This window comes from Bacillus rossius, chromosome 1 (assembly GCF_032445375.1).
Source record: "Bacillus rossius redtenbacheri isolate Brsri chromosome 1, Brsri_v3, whole genome shotgun sequence".
Classification (NCBI taxonomy): Eukaryota; Metazoa; Arthropoda; class Insecta; order Phasmatodea; family Bacillidae; genus Bacillus; species Bacillus rossius.
The window spans coordinates 349412028-349434543 of record NC_086330.1 but is presented as its reverse complement, the minus strand read 5'-3'; the positions used below and the strand labels follow the sequence as shown (position 1 = coordinate 349434543).

The window sequence follows — 22516 nt, the reverse complement described above, 5'->3', positions numbered from 1 at the left end:
CAAAATTTTAAGTGTTCATTACATGTTCCATACACATAACTTTCTAGTTGGTTTGATTCTGGTACTAACAAGCAATATTAATTAATCATATATTGTGTCATATAATACATTGTTTGATGTATTTTTTGTACCTGGCTGCACGATAAACATGTACGTACCATTCGTCAGCATTTTGTAATGGTGTCTTACAATTGTTACAGAACAGACACTGTGTGTTATTTTCTTCAACTTCTTTTTTTCTTGCATAAGTTTGTTATCGCATGCATTTGGTTTGAAGTGCTACCTGATAGTTGATTCCTTGCTTTTTAAATCCTTATAAGCTCTTTTGTATATTGCAAATGTTACACCATTAGTAATCGCTCAAAATCTTGACATATGAATGCAGATGAGTGAACTTGTGCAGTAGTGTCATTATAATACCTGCTCTTGTATATTTCTTTAGAAGACATATTTTTATTAAACATTTATTAGTAGAGCCAAAATTTAATGGTTTTATATTTAGTCAAATTTCGTTTTTAAAAAATAAGAAATGTGTTATTATTTTTTTCTTTTTTATAAAAGCTATTTCGTATTACGTTCCACCAAAATAGGGGTAAAATTTATATGCAGCATTTTTAATAAATTGGTCTAAAACCGATACATTCATAGCAATAAAAAATTAGCGTGTATTAATAGTTTTTTTGATCCATGCACTTTGGTACAATTTTTTGTCAGGAAATAATGTATTCCTTGAACTTCAAATGTTAAAAGATTACTTTTTTATGATTTATATTAAGTTTTGGTTAAATGCTACATATTTCCATTATATAACTTGCATTTTGGTGCTATAGGGTATGTTACGCTGTGTTTTGACATGCTTTCCTTGTTATTTTGGTTTTATCGCAATTCACCCTATATTCTTGTCCCTACATATTAGTGATTCACTTCCTTTAATGAACAACATATCCTTTACTGTTAGATTTTTGAGGAAGATTTAATGATTGAGTTTTCAGTTATATTTTATAGTTATTTAGAAATCTGTTTAGAGAAGGTCTTTAATCTGATGTGTTCGGGACCACTGTCATGTCATATTTGCCTGGGGATCAAATGTTAATATAGCTTTATTGGGAAAAATCCAAATTTGAAAATGTGAACTGTAACCTCTAGAAGCAGAAACATTGTACTGAAACTGAGAGTAACAAAACTGTCGGGGAGTAAAAAATGCATGCAGCGCAGTAATGCAACCTTTCGGACAAAGGTCAACAGCAGGAATCCACCTGAAAAAATCTGAATGCGAACTGCTCAATTGGTGCCGGAGTACACAGTATGCCAAACCGTAGAAGCTGGTTTAAATACTTTTTACTGTATTTGGAGTTAGCAATTTTATGTGCACAGAGGTAAAATAAAAAGAGCTCGTGTAACTACATCTGATAGAAGTGAAACTTCTTTGGCAATTCAGACCTTGACTCAGTAAGTGCTCTTTTTGTATATATTTGGCATCAGAAAAATTTAAAAACAATGTTTCACAAAAACGTCGCATTAAAATTCAGCCTTGATATTGTATTTGAAATTTTACTCTTATTGAGCCCAAAGAAGTTTCACTTCAAAAATTTACAAATTTCTCCCTTTATTGTCTTGACAGCTGTACTTTTGTTACGTTAATGCCATTTGACATATTTCCTATTACTACATTTCAGGCTGTATTAAAATTTGGGCTGTAATGTATTCTTTTTATACCACTTGGTTGCAAGTATGAGAACAAATGTCTTTGAAGAGGAGATGGTCAGATGTGAACTTTTGTGATCCACCAATGTCTGGAAGCTTTATCATTTTCACTTAATTTGTAATTTATCTCATTTTTTTTATTCATGGCTACATGCATTATTGCAAGTATTATTAAGTGAAATATCTTTCAAGCTAATGAAAAAGTTGCTATCCGTGTGGAGAAATAATTCTGTGTAAGTTTTTTAATTGAATGCAGTCATGTGGCTCCCTCTTAATTATTTGTCGTGTTGGAGTCCTAGAAAATATTTTCCTAACACATCATTTAATCAAATACTGTATTAGAACAATGTAGGCAAGTCGTCAAAAAACGGGAGACATATTCTGTTGCGTTCTAGCAAGGTCCTGGTCCTACAGTGTAAGGCATTTGTGGCAAGGTTATTTAGCTATTAAAAATTTTCTTCTTCTTCAAGTTTTCTCTAGTTTCAGTTATTTATTATGACTGGAAAAATTTGTTTACAACAATTACGATGTAGCTAACTGCTCAAATTTTATTTTTTAAGTTAAAATTAGTTAAATTCCTTAGGCCCATTGTTGACGAAGTTGTCTGTGTGTGGCGGCATTAACCTATATATATTCATTTATATAAACACCGGGGACATAGCAAGCTTATCAGTGTGCCAAATAAATCTCTGTGATAGCAAAAATGTTCTGGAATACATTTTATATACTTTTAATAATAAAAATAATAAAAATATCTTATAATTTTAGTATCACAATCTTAATAACACAATATTTTACAGTTAGTTTCTATATGTGTGTTTAGCACTGTGGTAATATGCATGGTTGATGAATGAAAAAACTGGAAACCGAGTCCAGTCCATTCCAATTTTAATTTTTACATTTTCGTGTATGACTCTATTACATTTTAACAATATATCGTGGGCTTACGAGGAAAAGGCACTAAGTCCAAAATGTATGTTTTGAGTAAAATGTATTTAAAAGTTTGAACTCTTCTCAAAAATCTAATTTTGGAAACCAACCAATAAACTTAAATTATTTTAAACATGCATTTATTCAACTCCTTTTAAAATGCTGTTGGAACTTACTAACTCAATCTTAAGTACACAGGAACTGACTTACTAACTGTAACTGTCTCTGTTTGGCTCACTTAAATGCTACTAAATAATAACTTAACACGATATTGCACACATTATTCTTCCTCGTAATACTCATTTTTAAGTTCAACAAAATCGGACCATTCTAATACAGTAAAAAGACACACAGAAAGTAAAAATGACAACTGTCACACTATTGAAAAATGTGTCACTTGATAGGTGTGTTCTTCTCAAATTTTGCACTCACTGCATTCTTAGCATTATTGTACATGTTAGCATAGTCTAGCTATTTTACTACACTTTAAAGACACAAACTAAAAGTGTAACAAAGTGTGGCTTTTTATTACAATTCATAGACACAGGAATAACAAAAATGTTACAAAGGCTGGCTCTTTTATAACAATTTAAAGCCACAGGAACAATGACAACTGTCGCACTGATTGAAAAATGTGTCACTTGACAGTTACTTCACAAAACGTTGCAAATTACTGTATTAATTGGTATTGTGGTAATACACATTTTTACGTTTAACAAAATCTGGCTATTTAACTTCTATTTAAAGACGTAGGATCTGAAAATAACAACTGTCACACTGATTGATATATGTGTAACTTGATAGTCTCACAAAACATTGCACAAACTTCCCTTTTTAGCAGTTATTGTAATACAAATTTGGAATTTAACAAAGTCTGGCTAAATTACTAAAATTTAAAGACACTGGAACTAAAAATTTCAACTGTCCCTTAATTAAAGTACAACAATCACACTCGAGGCTAACTCGGCAAGTTTATGCACACACTCTGTCTTCCTAGTATAATCACTGTCATTTATAAAGATGAGTTTCTTCATCAGCTTCTTAGTGATCATCTTCTGAATCATCACTTCCACTATCTTCAACAGCAGGTCCTGGAAGTATGTCAGTTATAGTGTCAGATGTTGGTAAATTATTGTACCAACCATGTAGTTCTTCGGGAATAATACCAGATCGGCAGAGTTTTTGGAGATCGTTCTTCTTTGCAACACTGATTGGCAATGGGTTGGAGTATGCTTTTAACAACTGCTTTGGACATGCAGGCCGCCCTTTTCCAAGAACCCTGATTGCTTGATATTCACCAGAATGTTCGTACTTGTACTGTAAAACCCAAGGAGCTTCTTTAGAGTACTTGAAGCACTTTACTTTGAGCCATTTAACAGTAGCACCAGTAACATCTTTTGTTGTGTTTTTCATCAGCAACTGAGTCAGCTGTTGAATGTTGTAGAAATCAGAATATTTTAATTCCTTTACGATGTATGGCTCATTTGTCTTATTCCGAAGTCGTTTTGATCGAGCGATTCTGAATATTACCAACCAGTCCTGCATACTGTACACTGGGACGTATTTCTTAGCCTTTTCAATGGCACTGTGCATTGAATCTACTTCCATGTACGTGTGTCCACTCTCCAAGAACTTGTGTTCAATTTCTTGAAGATGCGTAGTTTGTACAGCATACAAAAGGAGTGCTGCAACATGTTTGTTCCTATTTTGGCCTCCACAAGTGTCCGAAAACAATGAGACCTCAGTTACCTGTTCCGGAAGGCCTGTCAAATAATCGAACAAACAAGTACCAATTTCTGTACTGCCCCTTTTGCCATTGATTTCTGTCCATGCAAAACAGTATGCCGAATTTGTGTTCGTGCTACACTCATAAACTGTGAAATTATAGGCACAGAGTTTTCTACTATAGTACAGTTGGCTGACATCTGAAGATGGAATTTGGAGCACTGACTGCAAATCAAATGTGGCTGACACAAAGCTTGGATCTGTTGTTGCTCTTTCTTTATCAATGGACTTGGCCGTATTGCATTCTTCTTTCCGTTTCTGATGTGCACAGTATTGTTCTTGAAGTCTTAACTTTTCTTCATGTGTGGCATTATCATATTTTGCACACAAACTGCACTGGTCCTTTTTCGGCTTATAAAATGACATGTTGTACTCGTTACCGAAAATTCTCCTGTATGTTATTTGAGAAGCAGGCATTTTCCCTTCGTTCTTGCATTTATCTGTGTATAAATGGTACATTTGTGCAATGCTAAGTTTGCTATCTAGGTATAAACGCTTTGTGGATTTCCTTGAATAATGTGATTCTACAACAGGAAAACTCTCAATATGGCATTTAACATCTTCTATTACTTCTGGTTTTGTCTTGTTTGCTGGTGGATGTTTTCCTCGCAAATCCTCACCTGAAAAACTGCCACACATGCTTTTGTGCTTAAATGCAGTCAGAATGACCTTGTTGGTAATGCATAGGGTTTTCAGGAAAAAAGCTTGGCAAACTCTAATTCTTTCTCCTTCTTGTTCAAAGAAATACTTTTTGGCATCTGTACGATGTGTGCCACTGTCCTGGCGGAGTCTCCTCCTCTCTGCTCGTAACACAGTGAAGAATGAAGTCTTTTTGTCTTCGATAATCATCTAGCTTCCAGTAAGTCGAACAGATCTCCTTTCGTTTTTCTTCAGAAAACGTTTGAGCACATTTAAATCTACACATTAAACAGTTTACAGTTTTAGGAACTTTAGCAGCACGTTGCAAATGTTTTATTTTATGAGGCAAACCACCCTTACGTTTTTCCTTTTCTACATTGCGCTTCCATTTGCTAGGGTTCCTTTTTCTCCACCTGCTTCCACTGCTAACATCTGCTCGAGCTGCGCATCTCTTCGGTGTTTTGTCATCTAAAACAAAGCAGAAGGGATTGATGGAATCAAATTTACTTTTAATTTTAATGTATATTACAATAATTTTCATGCGCCTTATGTATTGACATTATAGAGTTACCTTCTGACATGTCAGAGTCAGGCTTGTAATCAGGATCCACATCTGAAAAATCACTTCCGAGAACATCATGACGTAAAGTGTTTGAAACAGCTTCTTGTTCGCTGGTAATTGATGAACTTTCTGGGGAATTTATTTGTGTGCTGCATCCTGGAACATAATTGTTGCAGTAAATTATATTCCAGTAGCCCGAAAACTATTCATTTGCAACACACATTGTCAATGTTGCAATTCAGTACGTAAGAATAGTTTTAATGAATTGATAATGGAAACTATCAATAAAATATTTTATCTACTTTTAATTCAGTGGTTTACTGGCTAAACAGGTAAACTCCAAAGCCATTGGTCTATTTACAAACATTTTTAATACATTGCGTGTTTACATGGGAATTCAATTGAGACTGTATCCAACACGATGCCAAATTTTGATGGATCAGTTAGATTTGATTTCCCATTTACATGAGCTAATTCAAAACAATAATCTCTTTCTAATTGTTTTGAATATGGTAAAAATGGCAACTGTTTTACAGTTGCCACTAAGCTTTTTACTACACTATAACCTGAAATCATTAAACTTAATGTTAATTCCACAAATTAATGTTATTAAAAGAATTGCTTACCTGCTACTTCATTAACTTGCTGCAAAGCTAACTCCACAATAATTCTTCCTCTATTCATTCTAGTAACGCATTATTGTTCATCACCCATGTAAATTAACCTGACCTACATTAAACACTGTTGATCACTGCTTACTAGATCCCTATTGATCTATGTGATCGATTATTGACATAGTATCGATTATTGACTTAATGCATTCTGCTTATACAATTCATTGTAGATTTGAATTAAAGTATACAGACAAAAAGCATTAAGTGCACTTAGTGCTTTTTCTCTGACAATACGAGTCTACATCGGACTTAGTGATTTTATGTTTTTACATTGTTGAGGTGTTGTTATGAGATATGACTTAGTGCTTTTTCCCTGTACATAAAACACATACTTTTGGACTTATTACTATAAAAATATAATTTTCTGCATTTTTGGACTTAGTGCCTTTTCCTTGTAAGCCCACGATATGTAGTTATAGAAAATCATGTTATTACTTGTTATTGTTTAAGAAACTATAATAACTTTAAATATACAGCCCAGTCTGTTAGTTTGGTTATTTTACATTAGGTAGGAATATAATATTTATTTTTTACTTGCAATAAAAATTAATCTTATTAAAATATCCAAAATGTTTGATTGGGTATACGTGAATATGAGTACATATTTAAATATAAAGAAAATTTATGTTTGTTTTCATGTTTTATTTATACAAATCCAAAGTTTTATTCTGAGCTTGATGAAATGTTGTACACTTGACCTTCAAAAGAACTAGAATATCAGCCTACATAATTTTCCTAAAAACCATCCCAATTATCCTTTCCCACCCCCTTAAAGCAGAATGTTGGTACTTTTTGGTGAAATTTTACACAACTGGGGTTTAAAATAAGGAATATTACTGTCTTCATCTAATGTGAAATCATGTAAAACCTTTATGAAAACAAATCTGGGTGCGTATGATGTAAAGAAGTTACATATCTGCAACATTTAATGCTTTTAAACATTTATTCTATTTATATATAATGTTTTTAAAAGCATTTTTTAAAAATAAAATAGTAATTTTCTAGAGTACGTGCTGGCATAAAAATAACATAAAATTCTGGAAATTGTATTTTTGAGTTTCTCTCAGTCTTTTTGATAACTGCTAAACAGCATTGTGATATTTCAAGTAGTTTTACCAATAGTTCACTGTTTTGAACAGTTGATACAGTTAGGTTATCTACATATAAAATGCTGTTAATTTTTGTAAATGGTAATTTTAAGCATTCATTACATGTTTCATACAAATAACTTTCTGGTTGGTTTAATTCTGGTACTTAACAAGCAATATCAATTTATACTGTATGTGTCATAAAATGCATTCTCTGATGTATTTTTTGTACCTGGCTGCAAGATAAACATGTATGTACCATTAGTCAGCATTTCATAATATTGTCTCATAATTGTTATGGAACAGACACTGAGAAATTCTGTGCAGTTAAACCTGTATTCTTTGTAAATGCAAGTGTGCCAAAAGTTTTGAGAGAAACATCCTTTGCAGCATTAAGCTGGGTTTGGCAGATTACTTAAAGGAGAAATGTTATGTGTAAACATCTTAGCGCTTGGTATACTTCATTTGTTGTGAAAATGGAATGGGAATGGGAATGCGGACAACGGTGCTGCATCTGCTCAGAAGTGTCAGAATCACCTGAAAGATGGCGGGTGCACGTGTGCCAAATGAAACTTTATATGATAGTGAAACTACCCTGGAATATATTAAGTAAACTAAAGTAGTCACAGTAAAAAGTAATCAAAATTTTAAATAACTTAAAAATAACTGACTATGATGATTATGATACGTATTCTCCTTATTGTTTTCCCCATCGGTCTTGGTAGCGTGGTGGTAAGGTGTGAGCTTCATAAGCATGAAGCATATTTGAGTGTGGAATATTTCTAGTATTAACTGTTTAATGAATTTCAACAAGATGGGCAGTATTTTAATATAATTCCTTGTCAAAGATCAAATAAAATCCGGGATCTATTGGACTGCAACTTTTAGTTTAAAAAATACTTCAAAGATAGTGCCACATTTGTAATGCTTCAGAGAACAAACAAAATATTAAATATCTTTGATGCCATGTTCGTCCCAATACAATTTTCCTGGCTAATAGATTATAAATATTAATCAAATTTACAAAATGATTTCCAGGATAGTTTCACTACCATAAGGTTTACTGTGGCACGTCAATAAACAGGGTCCACCATCTTGACATCTTCAGCTTGTGGCTACAGCTGTTTCTGCATGCATGGGCATTAGACTTCAACCTTTCAGATTTCCATTGTTTAATGCGCGCTTATTTCGTCACATTTCTGGTGCATACTGAAATTTCACCCCCAATGTGCCTAAAGAAGTATAACCAAGTATTGTAATAGGACAATATGGGAAACTTTGGCCAATTAGCATTAGCGAAGCACGAACACTTTACTGCAATTTAAGCTATTTTAAACTTCTCGCCACTACTGTAACTAGTTTCACGCACTTAAAAACGTAGGTATACTCCACACTGTCAGGTTTGCTAACATCACTTATCTCCGTATTTCTTAATAGTTTCCCTTATTGTCCATAGTACAATATTTGATATATCGTAACCTTAAAAACAATAGTCCCATCTTGTTCGACATAATTATAGTTAGGTTTTAAAAAAGGGGGAATATTTTACAGTTTTTCCCTAAAATGAATACTTTGCACATATTTATCATGCTCGTCATTGTTTTAAAGACTTTTACGTTAGATTTAGTGTCCAAGTTTCGTATTATAAGTTTATTTGTAACATGGGAACACGTGAATTTGCTTGTTACCGAGGTTATGTGTTTACACATCACTGGTAAGTACTGAAAGACTCGCTCACAGTTTTTTTTATTCAATTGTTATTTTTTGTTGCAATAAAAAGGTTGAAGAAGTTAGTGAAACAAGAAGCTCTTTTGCAGTATCATTAGTTATTATTTTTACTGCGTTTAATTTTCTGTGTGTTTTTATTCATAATCATCTCACTATTGACAAAGTGTAAAACTCTATAAAAAAGAATTTAGTAAGGAAAACAGGTTGGTCTGTAAAATAGTTCAGATAGTAACAACCAAGTGTGGTCTGAAAGAATAATTGTCACGGAGCTCCTGAAAATATGTATGTTTATCTGTAGTGTGATCAGTTATTTGACACTGGTCATTAAGAGAACCTATCACGGACTGGCCAAAGGTACGGTAGTGTTTAGTGTATGACCCCCGAGAGATTAGGTTTTAACTTACAATACCTGTGGGAGTAGTAAATAACAATTATTCTAATTCTGAAAATAGTATTTACTGACATGAGTACGATCAGGTTATCACTCACTAAAACATTTTTCGCTCTTTGTTTACAGAAATTGAAAAAAAAAAATGGAGACACATTTCTTATTTGGTTCACTTCTTTTAGTTCTTATTAATATACTTCATATAATTTCTAAGGTGTAAATGCTCCTTAATGTCATTTTTATTTTTTTTACCTTAATGGTGTGATTTTAAGCAGATACATGGTTTCGAAGTTGTCAAATTGTGGAAGAGAGAAAAGAAGTACTCATATTGAGACCGATGCATCAGGTACTTAGTGTATAATATTATCCAAACATTCATCTGATCATGTACAGAACGTTTTCCAGTTAAAATCTCAATGAAAACCATTGTGGTGTTTGAACTGGTTTTTTTGTTGGTTTTGTTTCCTGTCATCCGACTGGTAACGTGTGCAGGTGTTCCGAGCACGCACACCCCCCGAAGCCATTGACTTGGTGTCGCGCCTGTTGGAGTACACGCCCTCTTCGCGCATCTCGCCCCTTCAAGCGTGTGCCCACACCTTCTTCGACGAGCTGCGAGAAACCAACACGCGGCTTCCAAACGGGCGAGAGCTTCCTCCACTCTTTAACTTCACCGAGCAAGGTATGCCCGTGTGTCTTCCAAGAGTAATGAAATGATGTACCAATGTAATCGTTTTAGTACCCATACTAGCCAATATTCCCAATTTTTTTGGATTTCAAATATATTTTTTTCTAACTAATACTTTCAAAACCCAATACACATGAAAAATAAAAAGTACAATTTCATCTATTCAGGTGTCACACATCTTTTCTTTATACCTGTAATAGTTCCGTAGGCATCTTATATACCAATTTTTCTGTCATTTAAGGCTGTACTTAATTAATAATTAGTCTAATACATAATGTGTATAAATTTCATGTGCTAAAAAATTATATATTTTTGTATTAATCTTAGAAAAATACTTTTGATAATGAATTTTGTTAAGGTAGGTACTGACTTATTACTTACAAAAATTTAATTTTTTTTTTTGACTTCCACTAATTATTTACAAAAAATATTAAATTTTTTTGTATTTTATTCTTTTATGGTTTATCAGATTTGTTAGATGAGTATATCTATAATTGGATCGGTATCAGTTTTTATCCATATCGCCTGTCACTACTACATTTCAGTGTAGCATTTTGGAATTCGTGGTTAATTGAATTTTGCACCTTAAATAAATGGTATTCAAATTAAATTTTGCTAAAACCACTTGGTATAACAACTTTAGTGTAGGATGTGAAATTAAAATACCTGCGTAAATTGCCAACAAATTTTTTAACGACTTAAGTCCTTACAGTTGTAAATGTGGTGGTTTACCTTTGCATTGGCAATGAGAATAAGATGTTTTGAATTGTGATATACGTTTTTAGAATGTGTTCCCCGAGGTTTAGTGGGTGCAGATCTTTAAAAGTGGTTGACGTAGGAATATTTGTAAAAGTTTTTTACTCAAGGACTTAATTTTAGGGATGGGGCGACCGAATCCAATATCCGCCGAATCCTAGGGATTCGAAGGTTCGGCGGGTCTGATATAGGATTCGTCAAAGGATTCGGTTTTTACTATTTACGGGAAAAAAATACAGTAAAACTCGCTTACGAGGTCCCGCATGGTAGGTTTTTCCGTATAAAGCGTTTAAATTGCCCGAGGTCTCGTCATTTACGCCATTAAATGTGTGATATAATGTCCGTTAAAATTTTTTCTGAAACTTCTTGTCTCAAATAATGGCACACGTAAATATGAAGAAAAGACAAATGAACAACAACATATGAAGAAATATGGATGATGTACCATAACTACAGTACAAACCCAATAGTTATTTTAAGATAATTACCATAAAAAGAACTAAAGATTCTTTGTAGAATACCATAATTACTACAGAAGCATGATAGCTACCATATTTGCACTATAGTTACCATAACAACTGAGATGTATATTTACCGTGATAGTAATGTATTATTTATTTATGACATATTAAATTAAAGAAAATTGTTAAAAAAAAAGGATGTTAAACTTTGATATGTACGGTTGGCACATGTTGCTAAGAAATAATGCGATCTGAAAGAATGCAGTACTACTACGAAAAGTGAAATAGGTACTCGTGGATTTTTAGGTTATGGCAGTCTCTTTCGTTTTTCAGTAATATCGGCCGAAAATTAACGAGCGTACTGTATCGGAAGTCGGCAGAAATGCTGATTCAACTAAATATTGGCAAAATCGGCTTCTTCAATACAGCTCTACATTTAATGACATGAGTAAACATATTTCAGACTTCAGGATATTGAAAAAGACTTTAATTTCCACGTAGGTTTATTGTGTGTATGTTTTTTTTGCAAGTGTAAATTGAATGAAGTAAAATGTTTTTATTTTTATTACTTTCAATTGATTAAACTTTAATGACCAGTTACAGATATTTATGACACTAATTTTGAGGTTAAGCAATTTTACTAAAGCATTCCAGCCACGTAGGTTGCCAGCGAGAGATGCTTCTCTTTTGCTGGAAACACTATCTCCAATCGTAGAGCTAATTTAACTCCTGAACGTGCAGAACAAATTATTGTTCTGAATGATAGATTAAAGAATAGAATTTAATACTCTGTGACAATCTCTCTCAGAATTATTGTGCTGAAAAGTGGAAATGTTGAAACAATGTGAATGTACTTTTCAAACAACATGATTTTTGGTGCTAAGTTTGTTGAAGCTCAGTAAGGACTCCAGAAAAATTGACAAGGGTGAAATTTTTCCAAAGATATGTTACATTTACACAAACATATACTTGGTTATGTTAGTTGGATGATATCAGTTACTAATGAACCAATGGAAACAGGTAAGATTCAATGAAAAAAAATGTTATTTTTTTTCTAGCAGTGCAAAATGTAAACACACTCTGTAAATAGTTACCCAAAATTAATAAGCCCACTTCATTTTAATACTTTATTCAAACATTATATTAAGTTTAAGATAAAAATAATTTCCCAAAAGTGTAACTGTACCACAAAAGCTCGAGCTCGGCTCGAAGTAAAATTCTTAGGCTCGCAACCCTCTAGCTTATTTATAGAAAAAATCCTAACCGCTAATCTGTACTAAAACTGAAATTTCTCAAGAAAAAATTGTTGTCTTTATATACACTTATACCAGAAATGTACCAATCTACATGTGATAAAGTCAAGGGACTTTTAGTGCAAGCAGAATACATCTCACTTACATTAGATATGTGGACATCATCTATTAAAAGATTCGGGTTTGGGTTCGAGATTCGGCAATTCCAGTCGAGGATTCGAGTTAGGATTCGGATTCAAGGAAATCAGGATTCGCCCCATCCCTACTTAATTTATCTCAAAATGTATTTATATACTTAGTCCTTGACCCGAACAACCATTGTATCCAACAAACAGTATAACAACAGCAGTGCTGTCGGCGATATTGTTTGTATTAACGACTTTGTTATACTAAACAGTGATTGGAAATATTCATCATGGTTTCAACTTTTTTTTTTTTCCTGTAAGAACAAAGATTCCCATTGCATGCAGGATAAAGGATACTAGGTTATCCCATCTCTAACTCACTATAAAAAAAACTGTTGGTTACAATGTTCGGGTGAATAATTCAATTATTGAAACATACAAGTTCACGAATTTGAAATTTTGCGAAAATGTGTTGTATTGAGGTGGGCCACCGCCCGAGCCTTGGCGGACCGAAATGACCCGTGGGCAGCAGGCGGTAAAGTGGAGTAGCTGGAGCGGTGGGATGGCGGTGTGTTGCAGAGCTGAGCATACAGCCGTCGCTCAACTCGGCCCTGCTGCCGAGACACGCCCAAGAGGGGATGAGCGGGGCGGGCTCGAGTGGCGAGGGGGGCAGCGGGGCCGCGGGTGGCAACCCTGGCGGCTCGGGCGCGCCGGACGCCAACTCGATGGCGACCGTGGACTCGCCGGCAGCGACCTCGGGAGCCGGGGCGGCCGCGAGCATGGCCTGAACTCGTTCCGGACCGGTTCCGCAAACCTCTGGAGAAGCATGGTTGGAGAGGCATCATGAGAATTCTGAAAATTAAATGTACATATTATTTTATTGTTATTGAAGAAACTGGTACTAAAGATGAAAAAAACAAATGCTATGTTGTGAAATATTTTAAGTAACCAAATTGTTGGATGAAAATGCTGTGTTTTATGAGAAATCAAATTTCAAGTGTGTGTCTGTACCGTACGTAGTTATGTTGGATAGCGGGCACTTGCAGAGTCTGGCTGTAGTTTTAGCTAGCCTGTGTGTGTTCAGGATTAGAATTGGAATCGATTGATTTCCGTGCCAGCCTCTAGCTTCTTCTTCGAGACGAAATTTTTATGTTGTCGGAGAGGTACCGTAACCGAATATGCCATATTCGATATGAAACAAGATGTATGTGTACTTGTATCCGTGAAAATCACTACATTGCTTTACTTCACGTGGTTAGCAGCAAATTAAATGACCAGGTTTTTTCAATAGGAAAGTTTGAAACAAGGTAACCTCTAAACAATATGTATAGTATAATAGACCTTGTACAGTTATTTCATCTTTGTACGTACGTAATATTATTTGTATAATTAGAGCATTAGATAGTAGATGGGCAGTTTCCATCCGGAAGATGTGGAGTTTCGTGCTTGGCATGTACAGGAATGATAAGTTTGAAAATGTCTTTGACTAACTTAATGGCTTTGAAAGATACTGCATATTGCTCCGCTATTTAATGTACAGGTATGAAATTTAAAATTTTAAGTACTTCAGTTTTTGTGAGAGAATCAAATTTGATGTGAAGTAGTTATTTGATTGATTTGCAAGAAGTGGTGAAAAGACAATTAAAAATAGAACAAAAATAGTGCTTTTATATTGGCATGAAAATAGTGTATAAAGTGTATTTCATTATGCTTGTCGGCAGAATTATATATAATTTTAATGAGTCCACGAATTTTGAAACTGTGAAAAAGTATTTGGATTGCTGATGTTGGTAAATTTTAGCAATCACTGGAACTATGTGTGCAATTTTTAACTTTGTTTTTTGAAATTAAATAAAACATTTGTTTTAATATTAAATGTTTGTCACTGCATTAAATGCTGTTGTTTGAATTGTTATAAGAGGATTGAATATCGACATGCGTATGGTGCTGTATGCTTACATCCGTCTTGTGCTTTCTTGCAAAGAAAGAGGAAATAATGAACTCTACCTTTTAACCAAACTCAGATTTAAATGTAGGAAACTGAGTGTTCGTGTTGTCTTTTCTGTTTTTGTTTTGCAGAGTTTGTGCTCGCATGCTAAATATTTTTGTTACAGCCAACAGCTATGTTATAGTGTACATACATTATATTATATATCTGTATATATCAAACAATATCAAGAACTCTTGGTAACTGTTTCCAATTAGAGGTCATTACGAAAAGAAAAAAATAAGGACAAGTGTTTTATTATGCTGTAGGTTTGAACTATTTAATATCTAGTTACAAAATTTCAGTAGAAATTGGGAGCAACCACCTATCTATTGAATGCTTGTCTAGCTACTAAGAGATATTAATTTCCTTTTACATGTCTTGTCTTGTATGAAAAAGCCATGATTCAGTAAAGTTAACTGTTAAAAACTTTACACAAGTGTTGATAGAACTGAAAATTTTAAATCTGATTAATGTGACAGCCAGTCCCATGTTTCCTGCCAATTTCTGCATAACTTAATCACTGCAAATCCAATTATTTTGCCTAACTCCCATTTCTCAACAGTGTAATCACAGAGCATGATGTTTCAGTGACGTTTCGATTGCTTGTATGTTGCTAGATTCAAGGTGTAAGAGTTTAAAAATATACAAACTAAACTAACAAGTTTCAGGGAAAGTGGTGGGCCATCAGGGTTTTAAACCTTCATGTTTTTATTTAAATATTCACTTCAGTATAGCTGTGATGTTTCTTGCAAACAAGCCACTTGAGGTAGCTTTATTTGAAATGAATAGCAACAATTTTTAATGTAACTTTTTTTAGTAGTTCTTTGTAATTACTTCATTTAGTGAGTTTTTTATTCCAGATAGAGATAACATCATTTTAGTTTTACAAAGGAAATAATATTTTCTCAGATCATAAACTACTTCAGTTATATCATTTTATGTATATTAAAGTAATTTTTTATGTTGTGATGTAAATGTTGCTATAATATTATGATATATTTATTGCCTTTAAGCCCTCTCTTGTACAATCTCCTTAAATCACTCTCTTCCTGGTTCTCTTAAGAAAATTGTCATTCATCCTATTCTCATTTTGATTAATCATTTTTATATTGGTGAAGTGTTAAGTGAACTTCAGTACATTCAGTTGCAGTGTTTAACTAGTTATTTCCGTTCTACTTTTCATTTGGCCTTTTTGAATTCAGATTTTAAATATATTTTTCAAAGAGTAGGCAGTAGGTACATAAAATTAATAAAAATTTGTTTGTTAAAATGAAACCGTGATAAATCTATCCCATTTTGTTACCTATTTGATTCAAATTTAGTTTTTTAAGATCAGTATTCAACCATCCAGCTCTTTATTAATAAAAAAAGATTTTTTAGAAGTACACATTAAAAGAAATGGCATCCAATTTCAGTATATTAGCTTTTCTCTGCCTCGTGTGTTTATACTAAACAATGAAAAGGCCAAGATTTCAACTCATTTGCAGACGTACTATTTCACTAACATCTTTTTAGAGGAACATGTCATTGCTATGTACCCATGTGAGATGATAAGATTAGAACACCAAAGTGCATTGCCAAATTGTATTGGCTGTGTCCCTACAAGATCACATTTGTCTACTTACCCCCACTAGCACTTAAAACTAACATTTTTCAATTTTTTTTAATGTACAGTTTTGTTTTTGAAGAAATACAAGAAAACATTTTAAGCCAATGTGCTATGTCCTGCTTTTCAATTTTGAATGACTATATTAAGCCTAAGATTTTATCGCAAATGCTCACAATAGATAATAAAATATTCTTACAAATTCACTCAGCCATGCACAATTCTTTTCCATATTTGTGTGTTAAGCTGTTTAAGTGTTTACTCATCTTTATTAGAATAAAATTCAAATAGTTGTGGCATTTACTTATTCCATTATTTATTTATTTATTTTTTTATTGAGGTACTGTTAGAAGCATTATATTTACAATTTGGTTTTGTCTTGCAGTTTTTAGATATAGATTGTAATTTCGAGTACCTACTTTTATTTTGAGCTTTTCATAATGTTTTTAGTGTCTTATTCAGATGAGTAACTTAAAATCTTATTTTAATAAGGTCATATGTTGGAATTTAGAGAAATTTTGGCTCATTCCCAATCTCCAACCTAAAAAAATTATATTTTCCTTAATTATTGTTTTCAGTCTCCTTCAGTACAAAAATTAGATAGTTATTTTTAAATGTGAATGTATATTTACAGGCAGTCGTCATGCTAGAAAAAAAGAACCTATAAATGCATGTATGTTCTTCCTGTTGCTAAAACAAACCTAAACAGGTTGCACCATGAACATCAGGGGTGTACACAAAGAGGGGAGGAGTATCCCCCACTCCCATATGAAATGAAATAAAATATAGTTTAAGCTGCTGATATATGTTTTAACTTTTGATGAGCTTACACTGAGACCATTTTTACTTGCTTCTTGTATTTAGATAGACAGAGATTGATATGTGAGCATATTATTTTAGGTTTTACACAAGACCCAAATTTTACCAACGCCGAATTTAACGAAGTAGCGATTTTACGAATAAATTCTCAGGTGAATAAAATTATAATGAAAGCTTAGAAAAATGTTATTTTTTAACGCACAGCATACATTTTGTGTGGGTTTTAATATAAATACTCTGTTAAGTTCATATGACAATAATCCCACACAATCTGTTAAAAATTTGTCGACGGTAGCTTCTGCGACGTAAGTGGGTGTGTGTGAAACTCATCCAGCTAGGCTGGCGGCAGCAGCTGCATCGTGATGTATGGCTTACTTCTTCCCCACTCCCCCCCAGAAAAATATATTGTCTCCCCCCTCTTACATCATTCCCCATAAGAAATTGTCAACCCAACATTGTGAACTTAGAACACCTCGAAGAGACATGTTGATGGCTTCCTGACTAACCAAGAGCCTTAATGTTACGAAGGAAATTCCAGAAAATAATTAATTCTACATAATTAGTGGCACTTTTTGTTCCACTGAATTTGTTGCCAACCCCATCCCAATTGCCTTGGGAAATAATTATTTCCCGAATTATTTCCTGCTCAAAGATTTCCTGAACTGAAAACTAGATTCCTGCAGTCTTAAAATTAAAATAAATATGGATACACCCATAAGCGTAGATACCCCCCCCCCCCCCCCCCCTCCTTCCCTAATGGGAAACAAAAATTCTGCCGAGGGGGGCCATTCGCACTTGCGAAATCGTAAGTGTGAAATGGGAACAATAAACATCCCGTGGGCCCCATCTGGGAATCCTAGTGTTTCACCCATGGATGCACCATCAGTTAGTCTGGTGTTAGTATTAAAATCAATAAATGTTTGATGTTTTTGATATACTAGGTTTACTCTCACTTTTTAATTTTAATACCTACACAGTAAGTAGTCTTGATGATATTGTTGAGGATTTTAAAAAAATTATCCCTTGACATACACAATGCATCAGTCATACCATGCAAGTTTACCTTTTTCACAAATTCGGGTCCATGCTTGAACAAAGTATTTTAATACAATGAAGGGCACCCGAGCCTAGCTTGAGCACACGTTTTTATGGACTGATGTGTGCTTGCGCGAGTAGAAAACAAGCTTGGATTGTCACGCACGCTTTCCACAGTCATGGTAGTTCTATTGGTTGCCGCTAGATGACATGCACTGTACTGTTTTACATCAGAAGTGGCTTCAGGTGTGCTGCATCATGCCAGGAAAATTATCAGATTTTTTTTGCTACGGTGGAAATGGCGACTAGATATCGTAAGAGAGAGAAATTTTATGTTTTTTCCAGGTCAGAAGCTGACAACTGTAGTTATGATTCTTTGCATTAACTATTGTCTGAATTCTCGGACACTGATATTGTGATTGACAACAATACGTATAGGCAAAATGTGTTGATCACTTTGATGAATTACTGTTACAATCCCATTAAAAAATCAAAATGGCAGAGAGGGGAGGAGACTATTTCCCATCTCTATTTGATAGCAATCATAAATTATTTTATTTTGTTCAAAAATACCAGGGCCAATGGCTAAAAAACTAGTCTGGAAAGCTTCAAGAAGGATCTTAGGAACTGGTTGGCTTCGTATGGTGCTACCATTGCAAAAGTTCGACCATCATCCTCATCTATGGATCAATTGTCTGCTCACCATTTTCCGCAAAAATTCCGCCGACTGAAAAGAAACACACAAGCCAACAAGATACAGTAAAGTATGTTCCAATGTGGGCAAATCCAACAGTGGTAAACAAATAAGGAAACTCAGCACTGCAAAGACTGGTTTTGTTCTGTGCATGCCAAATTGCTTCCAAAAGTTTCATACAGAGTCAAATTTTTCATAAACGTAAATAACTAAACTGGATTTACAATAAAAGATTCATTACATTGAATAATACCAAGTGTGTGTCAGAATTTTTTTATGTGAAACTTGATTATTTTAGAAGTTAAAAACCACAAATAAAGCCTAGTATTCTGGGATTTAAACCATTCATTAGCAGTACAATCTAATGTGTGAAGTTTTATTTAAACTTAAGAGACATACTTTTTCATGAAAATATTTTTTATTTTTTTATTTAAATAGCAACTAACTTCATAATTTGACTTAAACATGTTAGAGTGGCATCCAGATGTGGCACTCAGCATATTGAACGTAAATGCTAAAATACACTTACATTACAGATATATGATGTTGGAGTACCAATAAATAATGTGTTAACATGGCTCAATGCCAGTATGTAGTAAACAAGATAACTGCTGCAAAAATTTGTTACAAATTGTAACCTCGGTAGTTTACGATGATGTATTTAAGTATCAGTACTCTCACAAACAAAAAAAAAAATCTGGTCATCAAGGGTATCAAACAGTTGCATTATCAATGTGTGGCTTGTAGTTCCAGGTGTTACTCCAACTGGTAGGTAGAATAAGCATTTTTTTTACCCCCACAATTAGCTGTATGTGTGGTTAAATGGGCCAAGAGAAGCAACAGTACAGCAGAAAGCGAGTACAATTTTCAGCATGCACGATACAAACTTAAGTACATATGACCTGCAGATAATGAAGTGAATAAATCTTCCTGCGACATGTGTATAAGAAAACATTTCGAGCTTCAAAATTGGTGTTTAAACATGTTCTCCCTATTTGATAATATGTACATACATATATATTTTGTAAAAGAAAATATTGCACATCACATAACTGCATGAACATGAGCACCCGTACTCTACAAGGACAGGTAAAATGGTGATAGAAAAGAAATTTAAAATAAATAATAGTTTAAAAAACTAAAAAACACACTTTATATAGAAAACCAAACTAAAAAATAGAAAATAAATTTTAATAAATTTGAATTAAGAATAGTGTAATTTTTTTTATAAATATAAATAATAATGTAAATAAGAAAATAATGTATTTAATTTAAAAAAAGCGTGGGGTGCATGGTGTCAATAGTTATATTTTATTAACAGATATGGAGAGAAAGATTATCATTTCGATAATATCTTAAGCACCCCACGCTTTTTTTAAAATTAAATACATTATTTTCTTATTTACATTATTAATTTATATTTATATAAAAAATTACACTATTCTTAATTCAAATTTATTAAAATTTATTTTCTATTTTTTAGTTTGATTTGCTATATAAAGTGTGGTTTTTTAGTTTTTTTAACTATTATTTATTTTCTACTTTTTAGTTTGGTTTATTTATAAGTGTTTTTTTTTTTCCCTCAATTTCTTCCAAGGTAAAAATCCTTAAACTGTAAGTTTTGCTCTCTATCCAAATATGTTTTTTGATATATCATCTGTCAAACTTATCCATATTTTCCGTGTTTGATGTATTTTATTTAATGATTTACTGACCTTGGCATAGTTTGGAGTATTTGTAACTGCTTGGTGTAGATTTGCAGGTTGGTGTTCGAGTGGAATTTCAAAAATCTGCTTATCAGGTGTAGCTATTGAGGTTATGCATATGGTGTTTTTACAAATATAGATAATATTCTCTTCAAGAAAGTATATTGTTCACAATAATCATAACCCACTCTCACTGTTCATTTAATTAAATGTCACAATATTTAGTAGGCTTTGTTTATATCGCACCAAAGACAAACTGAAAGAAAAGAGTTCACACATGAGCTAAATGGTTTTCTTTACATATATATCCAGGGCTAGATTTTAAGGAATATTTTAACCTGCCCAACGGACAGGTGTAATCAATAATTTGCCTGTCCGCTATTTTACCCAAATCAAAAAAATTTCAAAGTCGCTAAAAAAGTGAGAAAAAAGGATTTTTGCTATATTTTGCACCTATTTTTATCACACACTTAACATCCTTATTTAATCATCATTTTCAGAGGGGTCACTGCACGAATTACTTGGCTGATTCTGTCTTGAACACCTTCGATAAGGAGGCTGAAAGGGTCGACGTTTTCTCTGAACATTATGATACCAGAGATTTATTGCTGGTGCTGGATCAAACTCACTTTCAGCCATTATTGTTTATTTATAGATATTGTCAAAGATGTTTTATTTGCGGTCGTGGTCGCATAAATGTTATAAATCACCTCTGCTGCATTAGTGCGTGCGAATAACCTCGGCGTCACAAGTTGCACCTGTCCACCGGACAGTTGCCTTTTTTATTTTGCCTGCCCGGATGAGATTTTGCCTGTCCCGGGCAGGCGGACAGGTGCTAAAATCGAGCCCTGTATATGTATATCTTTGTATAAATTGACAAAAATCTTATTTTGCAAATAGATTAATGGAATTATCTTATCAAATTAGTGTATTGTCATCGGTCCTCAATAAATCTACAAAGTTTGAATGAAATTTGGCCATTTAAAGTGGGTCAAAATTGCACCCAAAGGAGTCGGTTACAAACATACATACAAACATACAGGTGAAGCTAATATAAAGCGTGTAAAAAATTGAAAGCACTCTCAGGACTTGACTTCTAAAACCATATAATAATTACAAAATATTTAATTTTAATTTCAATCAAACTCTACATCAGCCAGAGAATTGAAAATTTTTCGAAATTTGTGATACATATCCATATCAGTAAATATAATCACAATGGAATTTTAATTCTTTCATATGGCATTCTTACACACTACCAGCAGAGTTGGCAAGACAACATTTCTACTAGGTGATTTCATTATTTGTTTATGCAATGACTGCATAAACTTTGCACTTTGGAATCCATTTAGCTGCAGCCAACTTGTCATGTGTCCCTGTTACTAGTTCTGTAGTGAAAGAGAAGTATTCATTTTTTATCATGAATTGTAAAGTGCAATACTTTTTAATGTTTAAATAAGAGTATAGACATGAAAAAAAATACAGGTAAATGTGGTCTGTGGATCTTTTTTTTTTTTTACTCAGGTGAAATTGTAAATACCCAATACAAACAACACAAAAAAGGTTTCTCTTTCGGTAACATTCGTGGGTTGCTGTAGTAGTAGGAGTCATAATTTTTCTTTTCACAAGTCGGATTGAAAATGTGATTCTGAGTAAGTTAATTATTTTATGTAGCTTGATAGTCACTTATTCCCCCTCCCCCCACCAAAAGTTCAAATATTGGTGACATTTGTGATCTTAGTGATTCATGAAACTTAAAATCTATATCAGCATGACAATGTTTTTAATGCTGACAGAAAATAATACTAATATGGGCAAGGAAATATGTAAATTAAAGGAAGTTATATTTTCTGTCAAGGTAAAAATCCAAACACATGACCAGGAAAAA

The 22516-nt window shown here is 33.3% G+C and overlaps 1 protein-coding gene across 6 annotated transcripts in view; it reads left to right on the top strand.

Moving 5' to 3' along the window:
- Positions 1-16482, top strand: part of LOC134528215 (glycogen synthase kinase-3 beta-like) — a 251874-nt gene extending 235392 nt beyond the window's left edge. For all 6 annotated transcript variants that reach the window (XM_063361635.1, XM_063361634.1, XM_063361631.1 and 3 more), the window contains exons 7-8: positions 9991-10177; positions 13358-16482. In XM_063361635.1, the coding sequence (XP_063217705.1) occupies positions 9991-10177; positions 13358-13566 (396 nt within the window). In that variant the 3' untranslated portion in view covers positions 13567-16482. The remainder of the gene's footprint in view (positions 1-9990; positions 10178-13357) is intronic.
- The last annotated feature ends 6034 nt before the right edge of the window (positions 16483-22516 follow it).